Raw genomic sequence first — 20,644 nt, forward strand, 5'->3', positions numbered from 1 at the left:
CGGTTGATATGCTCATTAAGCATTTCACTTCACTTCAGAATTCACGTGACCCATATGTGACCCATATTGGTACAACAAGGAGCTTTTAAATAAGAGAAGGGTGGAGTAGGATCTAGGTTGTAATGCTCCTTGTTGTCTAAATGTTGCATATAGGAATTCTGAAGTGATGCAGGATGTTTTATATGCTTGTTTTATATATAAACACACAGACTGTACTGCTTCTGCCTCACCACTACTTCACTGTAGTGCTGGTACTGTGCTCTGTGGAGACACTGAAAAATGTGGGTCTTCTGGGAACAGAGAATTCTTTTCTGCGAATCCAAGACTATGGAGTCTTTTCTCAGCTCCTTGTCTCAATAACTATTGAGTGTGGTTTGTTTACAAACTAGGTAGTTCAGAATTCTAAATTCTGATTGTGGTTAAAGCTGGTGCCGGGCTGGTTGGTTGGTTAGTTTGTTTGTAATAAAGCCTCTGTAGCCTCATATAATACATATCTAATATATATTGCCAAAAAGGTGTTAGGAAATCCATTGTTTTTGCCAATTCTCCCATTTTCATTTTAGGCCATAGAAAGAGACTCACTATCATTAGCAAAGCACATGGGCCTCTCAGACTCCTGAGACTTTTAAACAGTCACACATCTTCACTGACCCTGGTAAAAGATCAAATATACAGCCTTATATTTCATCAGTTCTATCTGCGAAGACATTAAGCTTGAATTGCCACTATTCTATGCTGACCTAGATTTGGAAAAATCCCCTGGACCTAGACAAACAGAGCCAGAAGAGACTAGACCTTGGGTTATATTTTGAGGTTTCAGGATAATATAGTGCGACTCCTGGAGTAAAATATTCCCCATTTGGCCTCTGATGCTGCTGGACTAACATAGGTGGGTGCCATCAGGGAACAGTATGAGAGGAATAATACTGGAAAGCCTCAACCAGAATGTTGTTTACAGAATAATACATGTCACACTATTAGAAGCTTTCTGGTGACCATCTATATATTAGCATTTAAAGCTGTTACAGCTGCTGTGTGTATGGAAGGTAAGATACTGTAGACTGTGTAATTTGGGGTAGACATGGCTCCCGTGGGATTAGATAGGAAAGAAGGAAAATTTTAAGTACCAGCCTGTCCTTGTGAGGTGCATCTGTTCATGAGTCTTCGTTGACAATGAATTAATCTGTAATCTGACAATGAATTAATTTCAAATTGTGGGTCATTTCTTGGATATTAATGACTGGCTGGGAGCTGATAGCCCAAAATGCAGCTGAGGGACCTTATTCGTTATTCCCATGAAAATGCTCTGCACTGGTATTTTATAAAATGAATAAACATAGTTGTACGGAATAGATTTCTTTTGAATGGGTGATACTATTTCAACTGGTACAAAGAGCACATTCCTAGAGAATCAGTGCCTCTTAAGTTAGCCAGTCAGATTGCTTGAACTATCTCCCATTACTCCATTGCGCTGATTATTTGTGATAACTGTCTGAAACCTGAGTAATGAAGGAACATTCTGGAGTAGCTGAGGAAAAGAGGAAAGGGTGCTCTTTACTTAACAGACCTCAGTCCCAACTGACTACAGTTCTGCTTGTCTGAGTCACTACCGCTGTAGTCACAGGAGGAAAGGGACTCTAAGGAGACACTGATGCACTATAGAAATCTTTGGAAAGCCTTATATTTAAAAACAATTCTAGCTCTATACTGTAGAATCTGTGCACTTCCACTCTCATTCTTGGTTTCTTGGGCTATTTGCATGAAGACAGAATCTGGATTTCTGTTGATTAGAAGTTTATCTTCTCTTGTTGATGCTTCCTTACCTGAAGAAGAATGTTCTGCCTGTGACTTCATAGCTGGATGCCACTGAAAAATTATTCTGTCATCACAGACAGAGATTGTGGTTCCAGGTGGGAATAAACAGCAGCCACTAATGAACTGCTAAGAAAGAAAAAGATCCTGGGTAGGGTTGTTTTGTTTTTTTTTTTTGCAAATGTTCTTAATACTAAAGAACAGGTATGAAAAACAGAAAATACCTGTTGTAGCAGCAGGACTCTTTCTAAATAGAATGAAGGTATTTGGCAAGTCCTTAACCCTTGGAACACGAAGCAGGTTCCAGGTGGATGACACCTGGAAACTCGGTGTTTTAATAGTATGGGAATGAAATTGTGTTTGAGTTAGTACTCAAGGGACTGCGTTATTTGAGAGTGGCTGCCCAAAGGCTCAAGGAATTGAGACAAGAGTCAGCAAGAAGAGAGAGATCCATGAGAGTGGGAGTTGTATGGTTAGAGTAATCAGTCCTTTATTGGGATTCTATGGGCTACTACAATATGAATAAGTATTAATAATACTAGAGCAATTTAGGAGGAAAGGGTATTAGCATGTGATCAGGAAGCTGGGAGGAGATTTGGTTACTAGGGAGAATGATCAGCATTTGATGAGCAGGTTAAGGTGATTGCTGGGAGAGAGCGAAGGATGAGGACAAGGAGATGAATTTAATCAGCTTAAGTTCTTCAACACAATTTAATTAGGATGATTATGCTCACAGTGCTCTAAGGGTTAAAAAGGCAGTGACAATAAAGAAGGGAAGGAAAATTTCAGATTATGAAAGGAATGGAAGGTAATCTATACATTATAATAGCACAGCCATGTTAAATATGAGTTCAATGTATTTATTAAACAACTTTCTTTTTCCCTAGCCTGCCAACAACATTTGCAACTTTGGATATTGATGGCGTACGAAAAATAATCTTTGCACTGCCAGGTAAGATATTTTTGTAATTATTTTTCGTGCTCTCCACAGGTACAGAGATCCATAAAATAAAACCAGGATGCCTCATGAAGGTCAGAGGCCTGGCACTTGCTCTCCTAAGCACAAAACACTTGAGATTTTCCCACCAGTTTTTAAAAAGAAAAGGAGGACTTGTGGCACCTTAGAGACTAACAAATTTATTAGAGCATAAGCTTTCGTGAGCTACAGCTCACTTCATCGGACGAAAGCTTATGCGCTAATAAATTTGTTAGTGTCTGAGGTGCCACAAGTATTCCTGTTCTTTTTACAGATACAGACTAACACGGCTGCTACTCTGAAACCACCCATTTTTATTCAGGAAAGGGTTTATTTGAGGGTATGCTAGAGAGTTCTTACCTCTGTCTAACATGTGATGGCGCACAGGACCTACAGTTCTTCTATCCAGAGACTTCCTTTGTCTTTTTAAAGAATATTGTGCAGTTGTCCTTTCCTCCTATTTCCCCACCGTCCCAATAGATATTATCTGCAGGAATATCTGTGTTAGTTAAATCACAGAATCTGATGTACCACTAATATAGACAAAAACTAGACAGTCCCAGAATATGTCACAGAACTGTAGTCTTATTTGTCATCCTCAAGCTGTGACAAGGTGCGTGAGGTAATGTCTTTTATTGGACCCACCTTGTCTCTCTAATATCTACTCCTGAAGGCATTCTGGACCAAAAAAATAAAAATTCTACGCACAATACTTCAAAATTCTGCAAATTTTATTTGTCAAATAAATTTGGAAGCTCCAGCATAGCATTGGGGAGCACAGGCCACTGGCAGCACAGAGGTGAGAGATCATTATGCAGCTCCCTCCCGAGACACAGACTCAGCCGTGAGGCTGAACCCAACCCAGACATAGCGCAAGGACCGAGCCTGCCCCGTAAGCACCCCAGGGCCCTGCCCCTCTGTGCCAGGTGCAGGTGGGCAGCCTCAGCAAGGCAGGATCCAAGTGTGAAGGGGCTTAGTGTGGGTGATCCAGGTGTGGGTTGAGAGGGTTCTGTGTGGGGCAGTCTGGGTGTGGGGGCTCAGTGGGGGATCTGGGTGCGGGGGGATCTGGATGCACAGGGGCTTGTTGGGGGGGGTTCTGGGTGCAACAGTAATGGGACTCTGCAGGGGGTCCAGGTGAAGGTGGTTGGTGCTCAGTGGGGGTCGGGGGTCTAGATCTGGGGATAGAACTCGACAGGGGGGTGTGGGTGTGTGAGGGTCCAGATGGTGGGAGAGTGGGGCTCAGTGGGATGGGGATCCAGGTACAGCTGGTTGGGGCTCAGTAGGGTGGGGATCCAGACGCGAGTAGCTCGTTGGGGTGATCCAGGTGCAGGGGGAGTGGGGCTCGTCAGGGGGTCTGGATGCACAGGGGTTGGGTGGATGGGGGAGCAGCTCCCTGTACAGTGTCCCTCCCTCTGCAGCTGAGAAGTGATCAATGCAGGAAGCATGGGGGGAGGAGTTAGCAGAGCTTCCTACAGCCAGGGGAGAAATCTGGGGATGGGTCTGACATGGCCCCGGATGCCTTGCAGGGGAAGAGGAGGTCCCGTCCTCCCCAGCCCAGATACTGGCAGCTGAGCCCAGCGCACAGTAGGAGCACCATCCGGGTCTTCTCCAGTCCCAACCCTTGCCCCACAGTGATTTACCTCTCTGCCGGCTGCCGTGGGCACCCAAAACACACTGCTGGGGAGGGTCGCATGACCGCTCTTGTGGCTTCCCTTTGCTTTCCCATCAGAAAGTCATTTTTCTGCAGGGAAGCAAAGAAATCTGTGGGGGACATAAATTCTGCACATGCGCAGTGGCACAGAATTCCTCCAGGAGTAAATATCCTGGGACCAACACGGCTACAACACTGCATGCTCAAGCTGTATGAACCAAAAGAGGGCAGTATTGCCTCACTTTGCTGTATCTCTTTGAAAACCAATATCCACAGAATGAGGGCTGGTCTACGCTAGAAGCACTACATCGGTGCAGCTGCATGCGCTGCCATAGTGCCGGTGTGGACAGTGCTCAGGTTGATATATCCTGCATCGCTGGGGGGTGTCTTTTTCATACCCCTGAGAGATGTAAGTTACATCGACTTAAGCGGTAGTGTAGACCTACCCTCAGTGTTGCATTAGCAGTGTGGACAGGAAGCTGCATATTCTGAAGCTAGGAAAAACTTGCTTTACTCCGTTTACCTTGCATGCGTTTGTGACCACAGAAGAACTGCACTTCTTCATGAGATCATGATTTTTTATTTTATTTTTTTAGATATGTGCTTAGGGTTTCTTTCTCTACTGTATTGATTGTTTTCAGGAGGGAGATGAGTGGAACATTTACTTGATTGTATAATGTAGATTACTAGAGTTGTCACCAAGGCCAGCCTAGGTGTTGGCAAGAAGTGTGACTGGCAAAAAGTAGGTGGCACTCTTCTCTCTGTCAATACTAAATCTCAGTAGCTGGTGCTAGTCCCTCTGAATTAGTGCTAAAACAATTTGCTGGCATGATGTTAGGGGGCATTATACTGCCAAAAACCAACTTCCCAATGAATAAATAAAGAATCTGAGCATGTGCAGTCATTAAAGATCCCATGAAACTTTTTGCAAGAGAACAGGTATTAGCCCAATGTCTAGTCTGTATTATAATCTGATAAATTACATTCTGCGGCCCTAAATTTCCCTTTCAATTTCAGTTGGATACAGTACTCTGCTTCACTTCTTGTCCTAAACTCCTTAGTAGTATAGTTGTGTACTGCTTAACAACTGCCATATGCCACTCCAGATTTAAGTGAAGTTTTTCCTGTGTACATAGTGTAAAAAACTCTTTGGAATCCTTCAGGATGAAAGCTGCTATGGAAATGTGAGATTATTTCATCATTTCACATTTTAACTCAAAATTACTCACATGTGAACTACTGTTGTGTTTTGCTCTCTAGGAAATCCTGTATCAGCTGTTGTCACCTGCAATCTCTTTGTTGTCCCAGCACTGAGGAAAATGCAAGGCATCCTGGATCCTCGGCCCACCATTATCAAAGCCAGGGTAAGGACTTTCAAATATAGGCTATATTTAAAATATATAGCTTCTTATATCATGTTGAGATCCTGCTGTCTGACAGGCGCAGTGAGCCCCCCCCATTCTCCCCCCCACCCCCACCCCCAATACTCTATCTAACTTTGGATATCTCAGCACTAGAGATATGACGATAAATTGAAGGGAATTCACAGCAGAGAATAGATCAGATGACTAAAGGAGAATGATTTGGAAAGATTTTAAAAAGCTAAATATACATTGAATTTGGTTAAACAACAACTAATGGTCATAAGACAATTGCATGAAAAGATGTAATGGGTGTTTACACTGAGAAGGGACAGGAATAGTTTAGGGTTGGCTTAGAGGTTGCTATTGGAGGCCCTTTCTCCATTCTCCTTCCCAACCCCAGTGATGAGTGTAAAATTTCGACCATGCCTCTTCCAAGCTACTGTCAGCCCAGGGAAAGGGGAGACTGGATCAAGGAATCAAGCAAATCCCAGTTTCCTGCATAACAGTCCAGAGAGTCCTGTTAGGCCTATCAAACCAGCCCATCCACAAACTTGCAAATTTGCTCATTTAACATAATTCCTAGCTTCATTTAATGATCATTTTAGCTCCTGAAATCACTACAAGATGGATCCATGTTTTTCACTTACACATTGCTGCATCTCTGTTCCATTTTTGCCAGACCTTTTACTTTGAATGATGGGTAATATCAGTCTCATTCATGCATGTTTCTACCAGTGCAGGTTGCAATTCACTGAGCAATGGAGGCCATTTAACACTTATGCATTTCATAAGCAGCTGGGTTTCCCGCTAGCTCATTCCTCCAGCCATTTTCTGGATTTGGGAGGGGGCTAAACTTTTCCGGGCTGGAATTTTCTGTAGGTACTGTGCCATTGTAGAACATGGCAATGTTTCTGTGAAGTGCTGCCATTTCATTGGATGTACCAGCTGTGCATAGGGTACCACTGAAGATGTACATGGTCCACTAAGCAATAGTGAAGCAAGTCAAAAAATACTGCATTGATGTCTAATCCAAGAAGGATAAGAAAAGCAATCCTAGCAGTTCAGCAAGAAGTGGTGGTGTTCCAAGCTGACACTCGTAAGCTTGCAGCTGACATAATGTACTAAAATGTTTAAAGGTCACTGATATCAAGAAATATTATGCTGAGTCATATTGCTGTTACATTTAAAAGAACTGACTGTCCAAAGCCCAGAACTATGGCAGGGGCAGGGGCTTTTTTTACCAGAATTTTGAGCACGTAGGATCTAGGAAGGTCAGAGACATAGTATAAGAGCATAAGAAAGGCAGTGCCTGAAGGAGTAGCTCAGACAATCGCAGGAAGGGCTGCCTGTGGGAGGGCAAAGGATGTTGTGAGTTTAAGCACGTGGACTGAAATTATGAAAAGAAAAAGAGGGAAAGCAAAGGAGATTTCTGTTAAGCTTTTCTCAGCTGTTAAGTTTGTATAGAAGGATTACCTAGAGATGCAGGAAACATATAGTCAACCCAACTTACTTAACCTATCAGAATGCTCTCTGTTCACATCAGAATGTTGAATGAAAATAGGAAGGTTCTGAGATAGTGTCTATAAAATCACTGTTGTGTCCATGTTTCTCTCCTCTTAATGATGTCTGTTTTAAATTTGCTCAGTTTAGAAAAAATCTATGGACTTGTAAACTGTCAGTGCTGCAAACTCTACCTGCAATCTCAACAGCAAGCTCTGTTCTTTCTGTCTCTCAACCAGTCATGCCACTCTGTCCAGTGATCCTATCAGATTTCACAAGAATTGGGCTATAGGAAGTGCTGATGGTGATTAAATAGATGTCACTCTTCCCTCTGAGTCAATACCCAACTGATACCACAGACTGTCATTAGTGGGAGCTGCACTGTTCGAAGCACCATCTTTCGAATGAGATATAAGCCTGAGGTCCTGACCACTTGACTTGTCCATGGAATTTTTGACAGTAGTAGGGAATATTAGCTCTTGGGTTTTAGACAGACTCTGGTGGAGATAATTACTTCCTGCTAATCTTAATTCTCCCTATTATTTCAATTGCATAACTTACTCTACACTCCTAGTCCTAAACAGTTATATAATGCTGCTCTGTAATTAAAAAATCTGTTATGTTCCACTCCAGAGGTGGATAGGTACTTGGAATAAAATGTACTAGCTGTGTAAGTGTGAGTTTACCCAACCTTCACCAGTAGTAAATATTCTCCAGTCAGAACTGAGCTGACAATCCTGTTGCTGATGACTGAGGCAGAATAAAGTTTAGCTTGTCTAATGAAATGTGAATGACAGTCTGTTTCTTCTTCCTCTCTTTGCTTCTCCTGCAGTTATCATGTGATGTAAAATTGGATCCTCGCCCAGAATACCATCGGTGCATACTGACTTGGCATCACCAAGAACCACTGCCTTGGGCACAGAGTACAGGTTAGCCACTTATGTAGGCTGACACAACCACATACAGGCTCCCAAACACCCACCATACAAACAATCAAACACATACACATATTACACACTTATGCCTATAACTGCACATTTGCCAACAGACACATGCACACACATATACCTGCACATACTTACATGCAAGTTCACTGATGCTGTAGAACACACGCTTGCTAGCCTACTTCAATTTTTTACACGATCGCTTGCCTTCATGCTCCCTGACACACATTCATTTGCATACACACAGCCTGCCCATTTACACATGTTCTTTTGCAAAAACATTCACTCACACTTGTTTATGCTCGCTCACAGACATGCACTTCCTCACATGCTCACTTCCACACTCATACATTGACTAAATACAAGTAGGGGCATTGATGGGAGCTGGCTGATTGAATTTCATTCCAAATAAACAGAGATGTTGCTAGCTGAATGGGAGAAACATCTAGTCGAGATAGCTGAGGGTGGTATCTATTCTCTCAATCAAGAAGATATGCCACTTTTTACACAAGATTTGCAATCTGGGAATGCTGTTCAATCCTCAGCTGCTCTGCTCCTAGATTTCTAGGTAGAAGAAGTACTTGAGTAGTTTTTCCATCGGCATGTGGCTAGTAGGTTGACCTTGCCTATCTCTCAGATGGATGTAGATCATGCTGCAGTTACCCATGCTTTTGTCACCTCCAGATTGGTTTAAAACAATACATCCTACATGAAGTTTTCCTTGGAAACTACCTGGAGACTTGTTAGTATTGATTGTGTCTCACTGCTGACATAGGTAGATTTCACACACGGAGCTCTACACCATTGATTCCAAAGACTGAACAGGCACTTTTACAAGTGCAATTCAAGATGTTGATTTTTATCTGTAAAGCTTTACATGCTTTAGTTCCTCATTATTTTATGCACTACCTCTTTTCTCATGTTCCAGGCAGACAGTTGATACCAACTGGAATGCTCTCACTGTCAGTCCCTAGGTTTGAACACCAGGAAGCCAAAGGCAGGGTATTCTCTGTTGGGACTTTTGCCTCTGTATTTTGCTTCACAATTGGTCCAGCAGAGCTGAAATTGTTCACTTTCACAACATATTGCAAGGCTGGGGCTTTCAAATGGGAGTGGGAGTTCTGAGTTCTTTTGAGCAGATGAATTATGTAGATTGTGCTAGGTTTTTAGTTATTGTATGAAATGGATTAGATACTCTTACAAATTGTAAGATAACTATGGTGTCAGTGGAAACTGGTGGGAAGGCAATCTGAAAATGGGAAGATTTGAGAACACAGATGGAAAGGTGGGGGAGGTTTAGGTTGGATATTAGGAAAAACCTTTTCACTAGGAGGGTGGTGAAGCACTGGGATGGGTTACCTAGGGAGGTGGTGGAATCTCCTTCCTTAGAAGTTGTTAAGGTCAGGCTTGACAAAGCCCTGGCTGGGATGATTTAGTTGGGGATCGGTCCTGCTTTGAGCAGGGGGTTGGACTAGATGACCTCCTGAGGTCCCTTCCAACCCTGAGATTCTGTGATTCTATGTGGGGTAGTAAGGGGGAGAAATGTGGGAGATTGGATAGCAAGGAGGACAAGTGAGTGAATGGAAGTTTGGAGAACCTGGAAAAAGTAGGCTGAGAAATTCTCTCTCCTGGGTATTCTGTAGGTATTTCCCATGTGTCCATTGAGTATCCAGACCCCATGCTCCATGACTAAATTAGCTCCATGATTCTCCTCCTAAGAATAGCCCTTTTTTCCATCTTCATATATTGTGGGAGTAGTAGTGTTAACCACAGTATTTCTCTCATTCTGCTCTAGGGAATCAGATGAGCAGTCGTCTGATGAGTATGCGTAGTGCCAATGGACTGTTGATGCTACCTCCAAAGACAGAGCAGTACGTGGAGCTTCACAAAGGCGAGGTGGTGGATGTTATGGTCATCGGAAGGCTATGATGTCACCAGCAAGAGTGAAGCTTTGATGCATGTCCACATATCATTGACTGTATCCTGTAATATGCAACGGCACAGCTAGTTTTTCTGATTTGGATAAAAGTTGATCAGTATAGTCAACATCTTGAACTATATTTCAAATGGAATTTAAATAAATACCTTTTAAAAAAAACTTTAAAAAAACAAATCTTAACAAAGAAATTTATTCTGATTATATCAAAGCAACTTTTTCCTTTCTTGCAATTGCTTTGTGTGTTCAATGCTAGTTCTGATAGCAGTAGCTTTTAGTAGACAGCAGTAGGTGCCTGCAGAACTTGTGTTTTTTCTCATCTTTAAGATACAACTAATGCTCTTAAAACAAGGCTGTCTGCTTATTTATACTAGCGTAGACAACACTTGGATTTCCCTTATTAGTATGCTTCATAACTGCTTCACAGAGAGCTTCTGCTTGTTCTTTATCTTGTATCTCGTGTTGATGTGCACAGTGCCAAAAGCAGAGTGGCTGCACTGGGAACCCGATCAAGCCCCGAGGTTTCCCCCCTCGCTGCGCGTTCAGGGATATCTCTCGGCCCAGCAGCCACCCAGCTCAGTACTCTTGGGCAGTAACTGGATACCTTTTATTTGAACAAACAAAAAAAATTGCTTCCTTAAGTGCTGACAGCCTTTTTAACCAATACATTTAAAATGTACAGAACTAAAAACTAAAAAAAAAAAATCAAAGACTGATCTTGTACAGATATTAATGTTACCAGCATTCATGTGGAAATCAAATGAGCAAAGAAATAAAACTAATGTTAAACAACTCTGTACCATAACATTTTCTGTAATGATATTGAAACTTAAATGAATAAAAAAAATTCCTTGATCATTATTTAAAATTTCACCGTTTTAGCCTTGTTGTTTGAAAATAGGGAATAATGTTTCTTTCAATTTTGGGGGGAATGGCTGGGATAAAAGGAATTGTCTAGGGTGATATAATGAGTGAACTGAAATTAGACCAAAAGGACATTTAGAGTGTTCTAAGTGTAAGATCTGTGGAATAGTCTCCCAGTTGAAGAGGTGGAAGAACCTATGACTGGGTAATTTAAAACTAAACTAGAAAAGGCACTGAAGAATGTGCTGTGCTTTTGTTGAATTTCATGACAATTCTGCACTAATCCCTGAGTTGTACTAGAGGTGGCATGACCTAGTACTATAGGTCCTTTCTCTCCTTTTCATGAATCTTTGATTGATACCTTGTCCATTCACATCTTGCCCAAATTGTGTGCTCTGGTGTTCCATGTATAGCTGCAGAGTCCATAAATTACATCCCTTTAGAATGATCCTACACTGTGGAATCTCTGCTATCATGCCTGCTTCATTAATGAAGTCAGACCAATTCTGGCTGTAGTAGTTTTGTAGTTAAGGTGCTGGAGGGGAACTCCCAAGATCTGGTTTCAGTTCCTGACTGCCACAGACTCTGCCACTGTGTGACTTTGGGCACACTTAATTGCTCTGTGCCACAGTTCCCCCTCTGCAAATGGAGATAATATTTATCTGCCTCACAGGGATGCTAGGATAAATACTTTAACATTTATGAGATGCTCAGATACTGGTTCTGCAATGATGGGGACCATAGAAATACCTAGTGAGAGAGACCTAAAGTAACAAGCCTTTGCAAAATGCGCTGGAAGGTGAGACTCTTAAATATGATGCAGACAAATTATTATTACATCAGTTACAAGGCAAATATCAGACAGCATAGAAAATAAAAATATGATTTATTAACCACATTACTAAGAACAATCAGATGGCAGGTTGTTCATAGTGTTGGAACGTTTTGTTAGAGGAAGATAGCAAGACTTAAGAAAATGTACAAGTAGCCATCTTAGGTCTGGTCTTTGTTACAAAATTTCACTCTGTCTGAATATGGCTGTGAACAAGCATGTTAACTAACACAATGTTGAACATTATGTATCAGTCAGTGTAGAACAAGCCAACTCATCTCAACAACCAGCTAACCATCATTGTGTATAACTAAAACATTTAAAGGTAAAAATGCCAGGGAACAGTCATGTCGCAGCTACAGTAACTGGTTTGGCACATTATTCATGTTTGGCCAGACCCTATTCCGTCAAAGTTTCTGAGAATCTCCTCACATGTGGATTAGTATCCAGGGCAACAGGGTGTGTTGTGTAGGTGGCTCAGGAAGTTGGTAATAGGCTGTGGAGGCTTTTAAATCACTTTCTACCAAGCCTAGATTGTTAGTGACCGAACAGCATTACTATCTGAACAATATTTCTTGGCCTGTGTAAAATAGATTGATAAACTCAGAACAGTTCCTAGTGGACAGATGTTCACATAATAATTTACAGTCTTGTTGGCAGCTTCGAAAAAGAAGTCAAGGAATGATGGGTCTCGATCCTCTCACACAGGCTCAGGAATGAGAAAGTGGTAGGTCAATTTGAGGGGTACTTGCACTAATTTTACCTCTCCAGCGGATAATCAGAGTATTTCAGACCCAGAACTATCAACAGGGTAACGTTCATCATAACTCAATATAATACTAGAAAATATAAAAAGTGACAGAAGGTAGGGCTTGTATTTTGGCTTTTCTGTTTTTCTTTTTTGACTTTGTTCCCCACTTGTCTTGTAGTCTGGAGATTTCTTCGGCACTGTATACAAGGCAATGCACAGGAGTAGAAGCTTATGTAAGAGTCTTTCTAAGTCATATTCATCCAATTGGGCTAATCCTACAGTGACTTGTGTGCTTATTGGCGTCCTTATACCAGAACCTTTACTGGGACTATGGGTAATATCACGTATGGAAATTTGCTGCACTGAATTGGACAACTGGAAGGATAAGATGACCTAATAGAGCTTTTCCAATACTAATCTCTAAGATTCTAATTGCAACCTTCATTCTATACTGTAGAGTGATATTCAACTACATCAACTCTCATGTTACATGGAGGAGATCAACTGCCTTTAGGGAAGTGGATGACTCAGATGACTGTTAGTGGAAAATTAATCTTTAACCTTTCTGTGACTAGTTCAAATCTGGCCTGAAGTGTTTGTAACTGAAAGTTATCATCTGAAGGCTCCTAGGTGGTCTATATGAACTGTATTGGAGGAAGGGTCTTCTCAGTTCCCAAAGGGCAGATTTCAGCAACACAGAAACCACAGTTTAATTGACTGCATTACTGACAGGATGAGCATACAAGCCAAGGACTTAACTCTTCCTTTATGGGGAGAGATGGAGCCACTACATGCAGTGGTGTGAAGAAGCTTGTACTGCTGCTGTCTATGATGTAGTTCTTGCACAGATAAATCAGAGATGTCAGCTTAGCTTCTTTCACTAGCCATACAGTAACTTTTAAAAATTGTAGTATCCCAGCAGTTACAGTATCCCTGCATTTACTTTCCCTTCCATGATATTTCTTTCCTGTTATTTTCATATTTGCTTCAGCACAGCCCAGGACCCAAAACTGTCCGTTTTCCCTCCACAGTGATTTACCAAGGAGTGACTGAATTTCAGTGATGAGTTAGAGTCCAGAGGGGGACTTCTTACTTTATGTGTAGTTGGAGGCTAGGATGCATGGTATTTAGACAATAAAGGCAGAGATGGAAGGAAGAGATGCCTGGAGGATAGATGGGACTGAACCTTTCTGCCAGAAAACAATGAGATTTTGGTGAGCAGGTGAGCTTTTCACTCTGAGTCAGTACTGAATCCAGTATGATGCCAAGCTGTTGCAGATAGTAGGTTTGGGTCGGTTGGTTTTGGGAGGTGGGGGTTCAAACCAAGGTTCTCAGCACTTACGATTACTAAATATTTCCATGTCCTTTATCATGAGTTGGGATCATAGCCCCCATGTCCTGACCAAATTCCTCTTTGTGTAACCACATTTTCCCTCTCTAACCATCACCAGCAATTTCAATTTCTTTCTCCACCCCAGTTTCTTCCACTCCCCCAATAGTGCCCACCTTGACTACTCACTGGTTCACTTCACCTATGCTGTCTTCCACATCTCACACACACAAGGCCCTTCTAAATCTGCCATGTAGTGCCCAATCCTCCTCATAACCTGATGTGACAATGAGGCCAACTGACAAGGCCTATCTCCAAGAGAGATGCTGTAATAGATTTAAGGTCTTTGAACTATGCACCACCTAACAAAAGTCATGCTAAGAAGAACCTAATACATACTGGGACCTTTGTTTTGAGCCTTTTTTTTTTTTTTTTTGAGAATGGGAATGTTGTTGATATATTTCTAGGTTACAATTATTTGGGTTAAAAGACTGATTACAGAAATTCTTTCCAGAGTTTTTCAAGGACTGAGAAGCTTTCCAAGGACTATACAGTTATAAAAAGCTAAAGGATTCTGAAGTTAAGGGAGCATTTTTGCCAACTTTGGTCTATTGGCATTTCAATATCTTTTTCTTTCCTATCCTTATTTATGGTATGAAGCTTACTGTACATCAGATCAAAACTGTTCCTGGTGTTTTAAGAATGTGGTATGAAGCTTATTGAACATCAGGTCAAAACTGTTCCTTTTAAGAATGTTAACCCTAGCCAGTCCTGGATTAGTATCAGCCTGCTCATCTGACACTGGCTCAGCTGCTTTTGGCGACAGGAAAGAGGAAGAAACTTAGTGGAACAGCCAGACCTCATCTTTACATCAGTCTTCCATCCTGATCTCAGATGAACCAGGAACTGAGACAAGAATAAGGAGATACTAGCTTCAGCCCACATCTGACTGTAAAAGAGCATTTTTTCCCTGTCTCCCTGCTTTTTTGCGCTTCTTTTTGTACTTGTTTGTCTTTGGGGAGACTGATTTTTGTGCGTTGTGAATAAAGAAGTTAATGTGACCATCATTTAAGAAAACTGTTTTTGGGGAGGGGAGGGGTGTTGTTGTTTGGTTTTTTTTTTAATTTATAATTCTCCTTTCCTCTTACGTTCATAGAATGAAAGATTTATATGATGATGTGAGTTTTGAGATACTATGCCTTAGAACATAAGAATGAACCCTGGGAACTCTCAACCCAGGGAGAGAGAGGGCTAAGGGAGCTTTAAGTTACCTTTGCTCCCTCCTGATCCTTGGCTGTTCCAGAGGCTAGAGAGGCCCCCAGCATACCTTTGCCAACCCTAAGAGCCTATCTAAGTTACAGCCGCCGCTCCACGCTGGTCTGTGAGCTGCAGCGCTGCCTGGAATATCTTCAAGCACTTGGTGTCTGCGGCCAGCCAGCAGCAGAGACAGTCTCCTGGCAACCCAATGAAACCTGGTCCTGATAGAAGCTATCTAATTAACCTCGCCACCTGATTGGCTACAGGCTGACACTTATGCTCAGTAGCAGTACCAGTCCAATGGCTATTCAACACATTCTAGCCTGCACTTATTGAAGCACTGGGGATGGGAAAGTATGGGCCTGCCCACATCTAAAGGCCCCCCTCCTCACATTCTCCCCTGCAACTGTGCTTGGTCCTGTCTCTGCCTCCACTGTTTCTAGCCTTGCTCCTGCTCTAGCCACAGCCTGTACCTGCTCCTGCTCCAGCCTCCAGTTCCTTCCTGATCTCTGACCTTCGGCTCAGATCTTCAGCTCCACCTTGGCTGATTACGATTCCTTCATCTTAGGCTTTGATCTTTGACTCTTGGTTATGACTCCTGGACCTGCCACATTGGGATTCAGCTCTAACTGGTAGGCCAGACTCTTGCTCCAGACACTAAGCCAGACCACTCACAGCTAAGTCACTTATAGTTTGAGCAACTCAAAAGATTGAACAAGTGCGGGTAATGGCTGGACTGCCCTTCAGATGGATTCTGCAGAGGCAGTTGTGTCTCTGTTGGACATCATGGCAATTCTGCAGACCTTATAGGCCCAGGTTATGGCCTTGCAGGTACAAACTGCAGCCCTACATGCTCAAACCATCCTGCCCATAGCTGCTGCCCTGGCTTCTAGGGAGCCAGGGATTCCAATGAGAGAGAAGTTTGATGGGGACCATAACAACGTCTGCAGTTTCAGGAACCATTGCTGGGTCCTGTTCATGCTTTGGCCCCAGTCATTCTCCACTGACCAGACCCCCCGAGTAGGACTTATTACTAGACTACTAACTGAGGATGCCTTGGCCTGGCCATCTCCCCTCCTGGAGACTTTTAGCCCTCTGCTGAAGCAGTTCAAAGAGTTCATCCAAATTATGGCAATTGTGTTTGGTGATCCGAATCGCACACGATCTACCAAGAATGCACTTCAGAGGCAGTGACAGGGAAACAGATCAGTCACTAAGTTTGCCACAGAGTCCCAGCACCTGGCAGCAGACACTAAATGGAACAAGGTGACAAACTGCTACCATATCCAATGTGCCCTAAGCAAGGAAATAAAGAATGAGCTGGCACAGGTGGAGCTGCCACCCAACCTGGATGCCTTGGTCAAGTTGTGTATCAGTATTGATGACCGCCTGACCAAACACCGGCTGGAGAGAGAGTCGAGGCATTGCTCCCCTTCCTGTTCTCATCACAAGGGCCCAGTAAGATCAGCTCGGTCTAGCCTTGCCTCTCTAATGCAGAGAAGGGCTGGCATCATGCTTTGGGCTTATGCCTGTATTGTGGGGAATTTGGATGCTATACTGTTGCATGCCCCACTAAGAATCAAGCCGTGTTTTCACCAGAAAGACTCCTGGCCTCAGCTCCAATAAAGAGAGGTCTGGGCTGAGCCTGTGTTCTCTCCCTCACAACAGGACCTTGAATTGCTCCTTGTCTATCAGCATCCTGACTATGGATGGATTCCATGCCAGTACCCTCCAACTCTGCCTTTGGCTACAACATCCTACCATAACAGAGCTCAAGCTGAGGGCATGCACAGGCCCAGGGGCTTCCAACAATTTCATGGATTTAAACTTCGCCCAGGTTCACAACGTTACAACTCTGCAGGAAACCATCCTCAATTTGATGGAGTCTATTGACAGATCCCTCCTCTCCTCTGGCCTGGTTACTCATCAAACAGCACCCTTGATGGTTACAATGCTCCAGCGTCACTGGGATATTCTACCATTCATTCTGATCCATGCACCTCACTCCTCCATCATCTTCTGCATTCCTTGGCTCATCACCCATAATCTATGCATCCGCTGGGGGCCAGGCACAGCACACTTCACATCAAGACTCCACCATCAATTTTGCGTCCCAAAAACGTGTGCTGGACCAGAAGCCCCCTGCAATCTTTGCCAGCTACCTGAGAATTCAGAGACCAAACGAGGTACACTGAAGGGGACTGCCACCATCCCTGCAACTCCATGAAAAGAGGGCAGATGCTTTGCCACCCCATCATAATTATGATTGTCCAATTGACCTGCAACCCAGAGCCAAGATTCCTGTTGGCCGCATACAGTCCCTCTCAGAATCTGAACTCCAGATGCTCTGGGAGTACCTCCATGACACCTTAGAGAAGGGGATTCATTTGCCCGCACACACACACATCTCAAGTGGGGGCTCCAATCTTCTTTGTGGCAAAAACCTTGTGTTGACTATCGAGCTCTGAACAAGGTGATAGTCTGAAACTGCTCCCCTTGCCATTTATTAATGAACTCTTTGAGAGGCTCTACTCAGCCAAGATTTTTTACTAAGTCGGACCTACATGGGGCCTACAACCTGGTCTGAATCAGAGAAGGTGATGAATGGAAGACTGTTCCACACCCAATATGGACATTTTGAAGAGTTAGTTGTGCCTTTTAGGTTGTGTAGCTCTCCGGCAACGTTTCAACATTTCATCAATAATATCTTTTGTGACATATCGGACCAGTTTGTGGTTACTTATTTGGATGACATTCTTGCTTTTTCTGAAAACCAGGTACTGCATGATCAACATGTGCTCCACACACTTAACAGACTCCACCAAAACCATCTGTACTCCAAACTGGAGAAATGTGAGTTTGACAGAGACACAGTCAAGTTCCTCGGGTATACTGTTTTCCCCGAAGGGCTAACAATGGATCAATGGAAAGTATTTGCCATCTCTGGATGGAATACCCTAAAGGACATAAGAGGCATTCAGTAGTTTCTTTGGTTTGCCAATTTCTATAAGCATTTTGTCAAAGGATTCTCTCACCTAGTTGCCTCAATAACTGTGTTTCTTTGAAAGGGAGTTCATTTCATCTGGTTACCAGAAGCACACTTCACATTTGATCAGCTAAAAAGATCTTTTACCTCAGCTCCCATTCTTATGTACCTGGATCCTGCCCAGCCCTTCACCATTGAGGCAAATCCTTTTAACTTTGCCATCTGAGCCATTCTGACAATGTACTGGCTCACATAACTAATTCCATCCCTGTGCCTCCAATCCCTGCTCAGAAGAGTTATGATATCTAGGGCAAAGAGTTACTTGCCATAAAGGCAGATTTTGAAGAATTGGTGACACCTTCCAGAAGGAGCTTTGTTCCTGGTCCAGATCCTTACTGACCACATATATGCTGAATCAGACATAGCTCCCTTGGGTACCATTTTACACCCATCCAGTTTTCTCCAAGGGACAGCAAACAGGAACCTGATATCCCTCTTCTGGTCCCTGCTTCCCCAAGACCTCCATGCTACTAAGAGCTATCAGACTCTAGATCAGGGGTGGACAACTTTTTGGCCTGAGGGCCACATCAGGGTTCCGAAACTGTATGGAGGGCTGGGTAGGGAAGGCTGTGCCTCCCCAAATAGCCTGGCCCCTGCCCCCATCCGCCCCCTCCCACTTCCTGCCCCCTGACTGCCCCCCTCAGAACCCCTGACCCATCCAACCCCCCCCCCCACTCCTAGTCACCTCCCCACCCACTCCCAGGACCCCCCGCCCCTAACCGTCCCCCTGGGACCCCACCCCCTATCCAACCCCCCTGCTCCCTGTCTCCTGACTGCCCCGCCCCCATCCACACCCCTGCCCCCTGACAACCCCCCTGGGACTCCCACACCTATCCAACCACCCACTGCTCCCTGTCCCCTGACTGCCCCCTGGTACCCCCTGCCCCTTATCCAACCCCCTCGCTCCCTGCCCCCTTACCATGCCACTCAGAGCACCAGGACTGGCAGCCACGCCGCCTGGTCAGAGCCAGCCACGCCGCCATGCAGTCTAGAGCACATGGGCAGGCTGGCGGCTCTTGCAGCCATGCTGCCCAGCAGAGCGCTGGTGGCATGGCAAGCTGAGGCTGAGGGGGAGGGGGGACAGCAGGGGAGGGGCCGGGAGCTTGCCTCCCCAGCCAGGAGCTCAAGGGCCGGGCAGGAGCGTCCCGCAGGCCGGATGTGGCCTACAGGCCGTATTTTGCCTACCTCTGCTCTAGATGGTCCTAACATTCTGCCCCACTCAAGATTTCACTTGAAGGATGGTCTGTTGTATGGCAGAAGGTGCTTTTATACCCCAGAGAGACAGCCCAGACTAAAGGCTGTAGAATTTCTGGTGGCCATGGTTGAGTACTGACACTAAAAATAATGCCCCTTCGTGGGTGCCTGCTGAGGGACAGGTGGTCCAATGTGGCTGAGGGACAGGTGGATTTTAGATGTTTGAAAGACAACCAGACCTTGTCTCCAACAGACAGGGTCAGTGTGGCTTCGCGTTTTTGGTCAGCATGATGTTTATGTGTCTCCTTGGAGACTTCAAGGTGTTCACTAAGCTCTCGTTGGACCCAGTGAAGGCGGGCAACTAGATCTGCTGTGGCAGGGACTTAGGAATCTGGAAGTGCAGCCAAATTAAGTTTAGGGTGGAAACCGTAGTTTGTATAGAAAGACCTATGTTGGGTGGATGCATGAGTGCAGCTATTATATACAAACTCTGCATATGGCAGGAGGACAACTCAGTTGCCTTGACAATAACTAAGAAAGCAACAGAGGTGTTGTCCAAGGACCTGGTTCACTTGTTTTGTCTACCTTTTGGTCTGTGGGTAATAGGCTGAGGAGGTAAGAAATTTCATTTCTAAGAGCTTGCAGAGTTTGTACCAATAATGGGAAGTGAATTGTGAACCTTGATCTGAGACTACTCTGGCTGGCAGTTCATGGAGCCGAAAAATATGATCTAGAAAAAGGTGGACCGTTTTCCTGGACAGTTGGGAGGGAGTGAACGTAAATAAAGTATGCCACCTTAGTGAGGAGGTTGACGGCAACAAGGATGACAGTGCAACCGTGGGAGTAGGGTAGCTTTACGATGAAGTCTGAGGATACCGAGGACCAGTGTCAAGATGGGGTAGGCAAAGGCTGAAGAAAGCTGAGTAGTTTGGCACATGGGCACTTAATCCAACAGCACAGATCTCCATAGTAGAAAGTTAAGTAGGTGATGCCATTCTAAGAGGGTGGGTGAGAAATTTTAAAGACCAAATTCTCTTCTCAGTGGCACCTGTGTAATTCTGGAGTAATTCTACTGAAATTTATGAAACTACTTTGGATTTATACCTATGTAAATGAGAGCAGAGCTGGTCCCTGAAGAGAGATTGAAATACTGCCCCCACCCAAACTGGCACATCTGATCTAGCTCC

General features: G+C 43.9%; 1 protein-coding gene across 26 annotated transcripts in view; it reads left to right on the forward strand.

Annotated features, from left to right (window-relative positions):
- GPHN (gephyrin) overlaps nucleotides 1–11,051 on the forward strand; it is a 603,244-nt gene extending 592,193 nt beyond the window's left edge. For all 26 annotated transcript variants that reach the window (XM_037900254.2, XM_037900255.2, XM_043549878.1 and 23 more), the window contains 4 exons: nucleotides 2,700–2,764; nucleotides 5,700–5,803; nucleotides 8,136–8,232; nucleotides 10,043–11,051. In XM_037900254.2, coding sequence (XP_037756182.1) covers nucleotides 2,700–2,764; nucleotides 5,700–5,803; nucleotides 8,136–8,232; nucleotides 10,043–10,176 — 400 coding nt within the window. In that variant the 3' untranslated portion in view covers nucleotides 10,177–11,051. The remainder of the gene's footprint in view (nucleotides 1–2,699; nucleotides 2,765–5,699; nucleotides 5,804–8,135; nucleotides 8,233–10,042) is intronic.
- Nucleotides 11,052–20,644: the final 9,593 nt, after the last annotated feature.

The sequence above is a fragment of the Chelonia mydas genome, chromosome 6 (genome assembly GCF_015237465.2).
Source record: "Chelonia mydas isolate rCheMyd1 chromosome 6, rCheMyd1.pri.v2, whole genome shotgun sequence".
Lineage (NCBI taxonomy): Eukaryota > Metazoa > Chordata > Testudines > Cheloniidae > Chelonia > Chelonia mydas.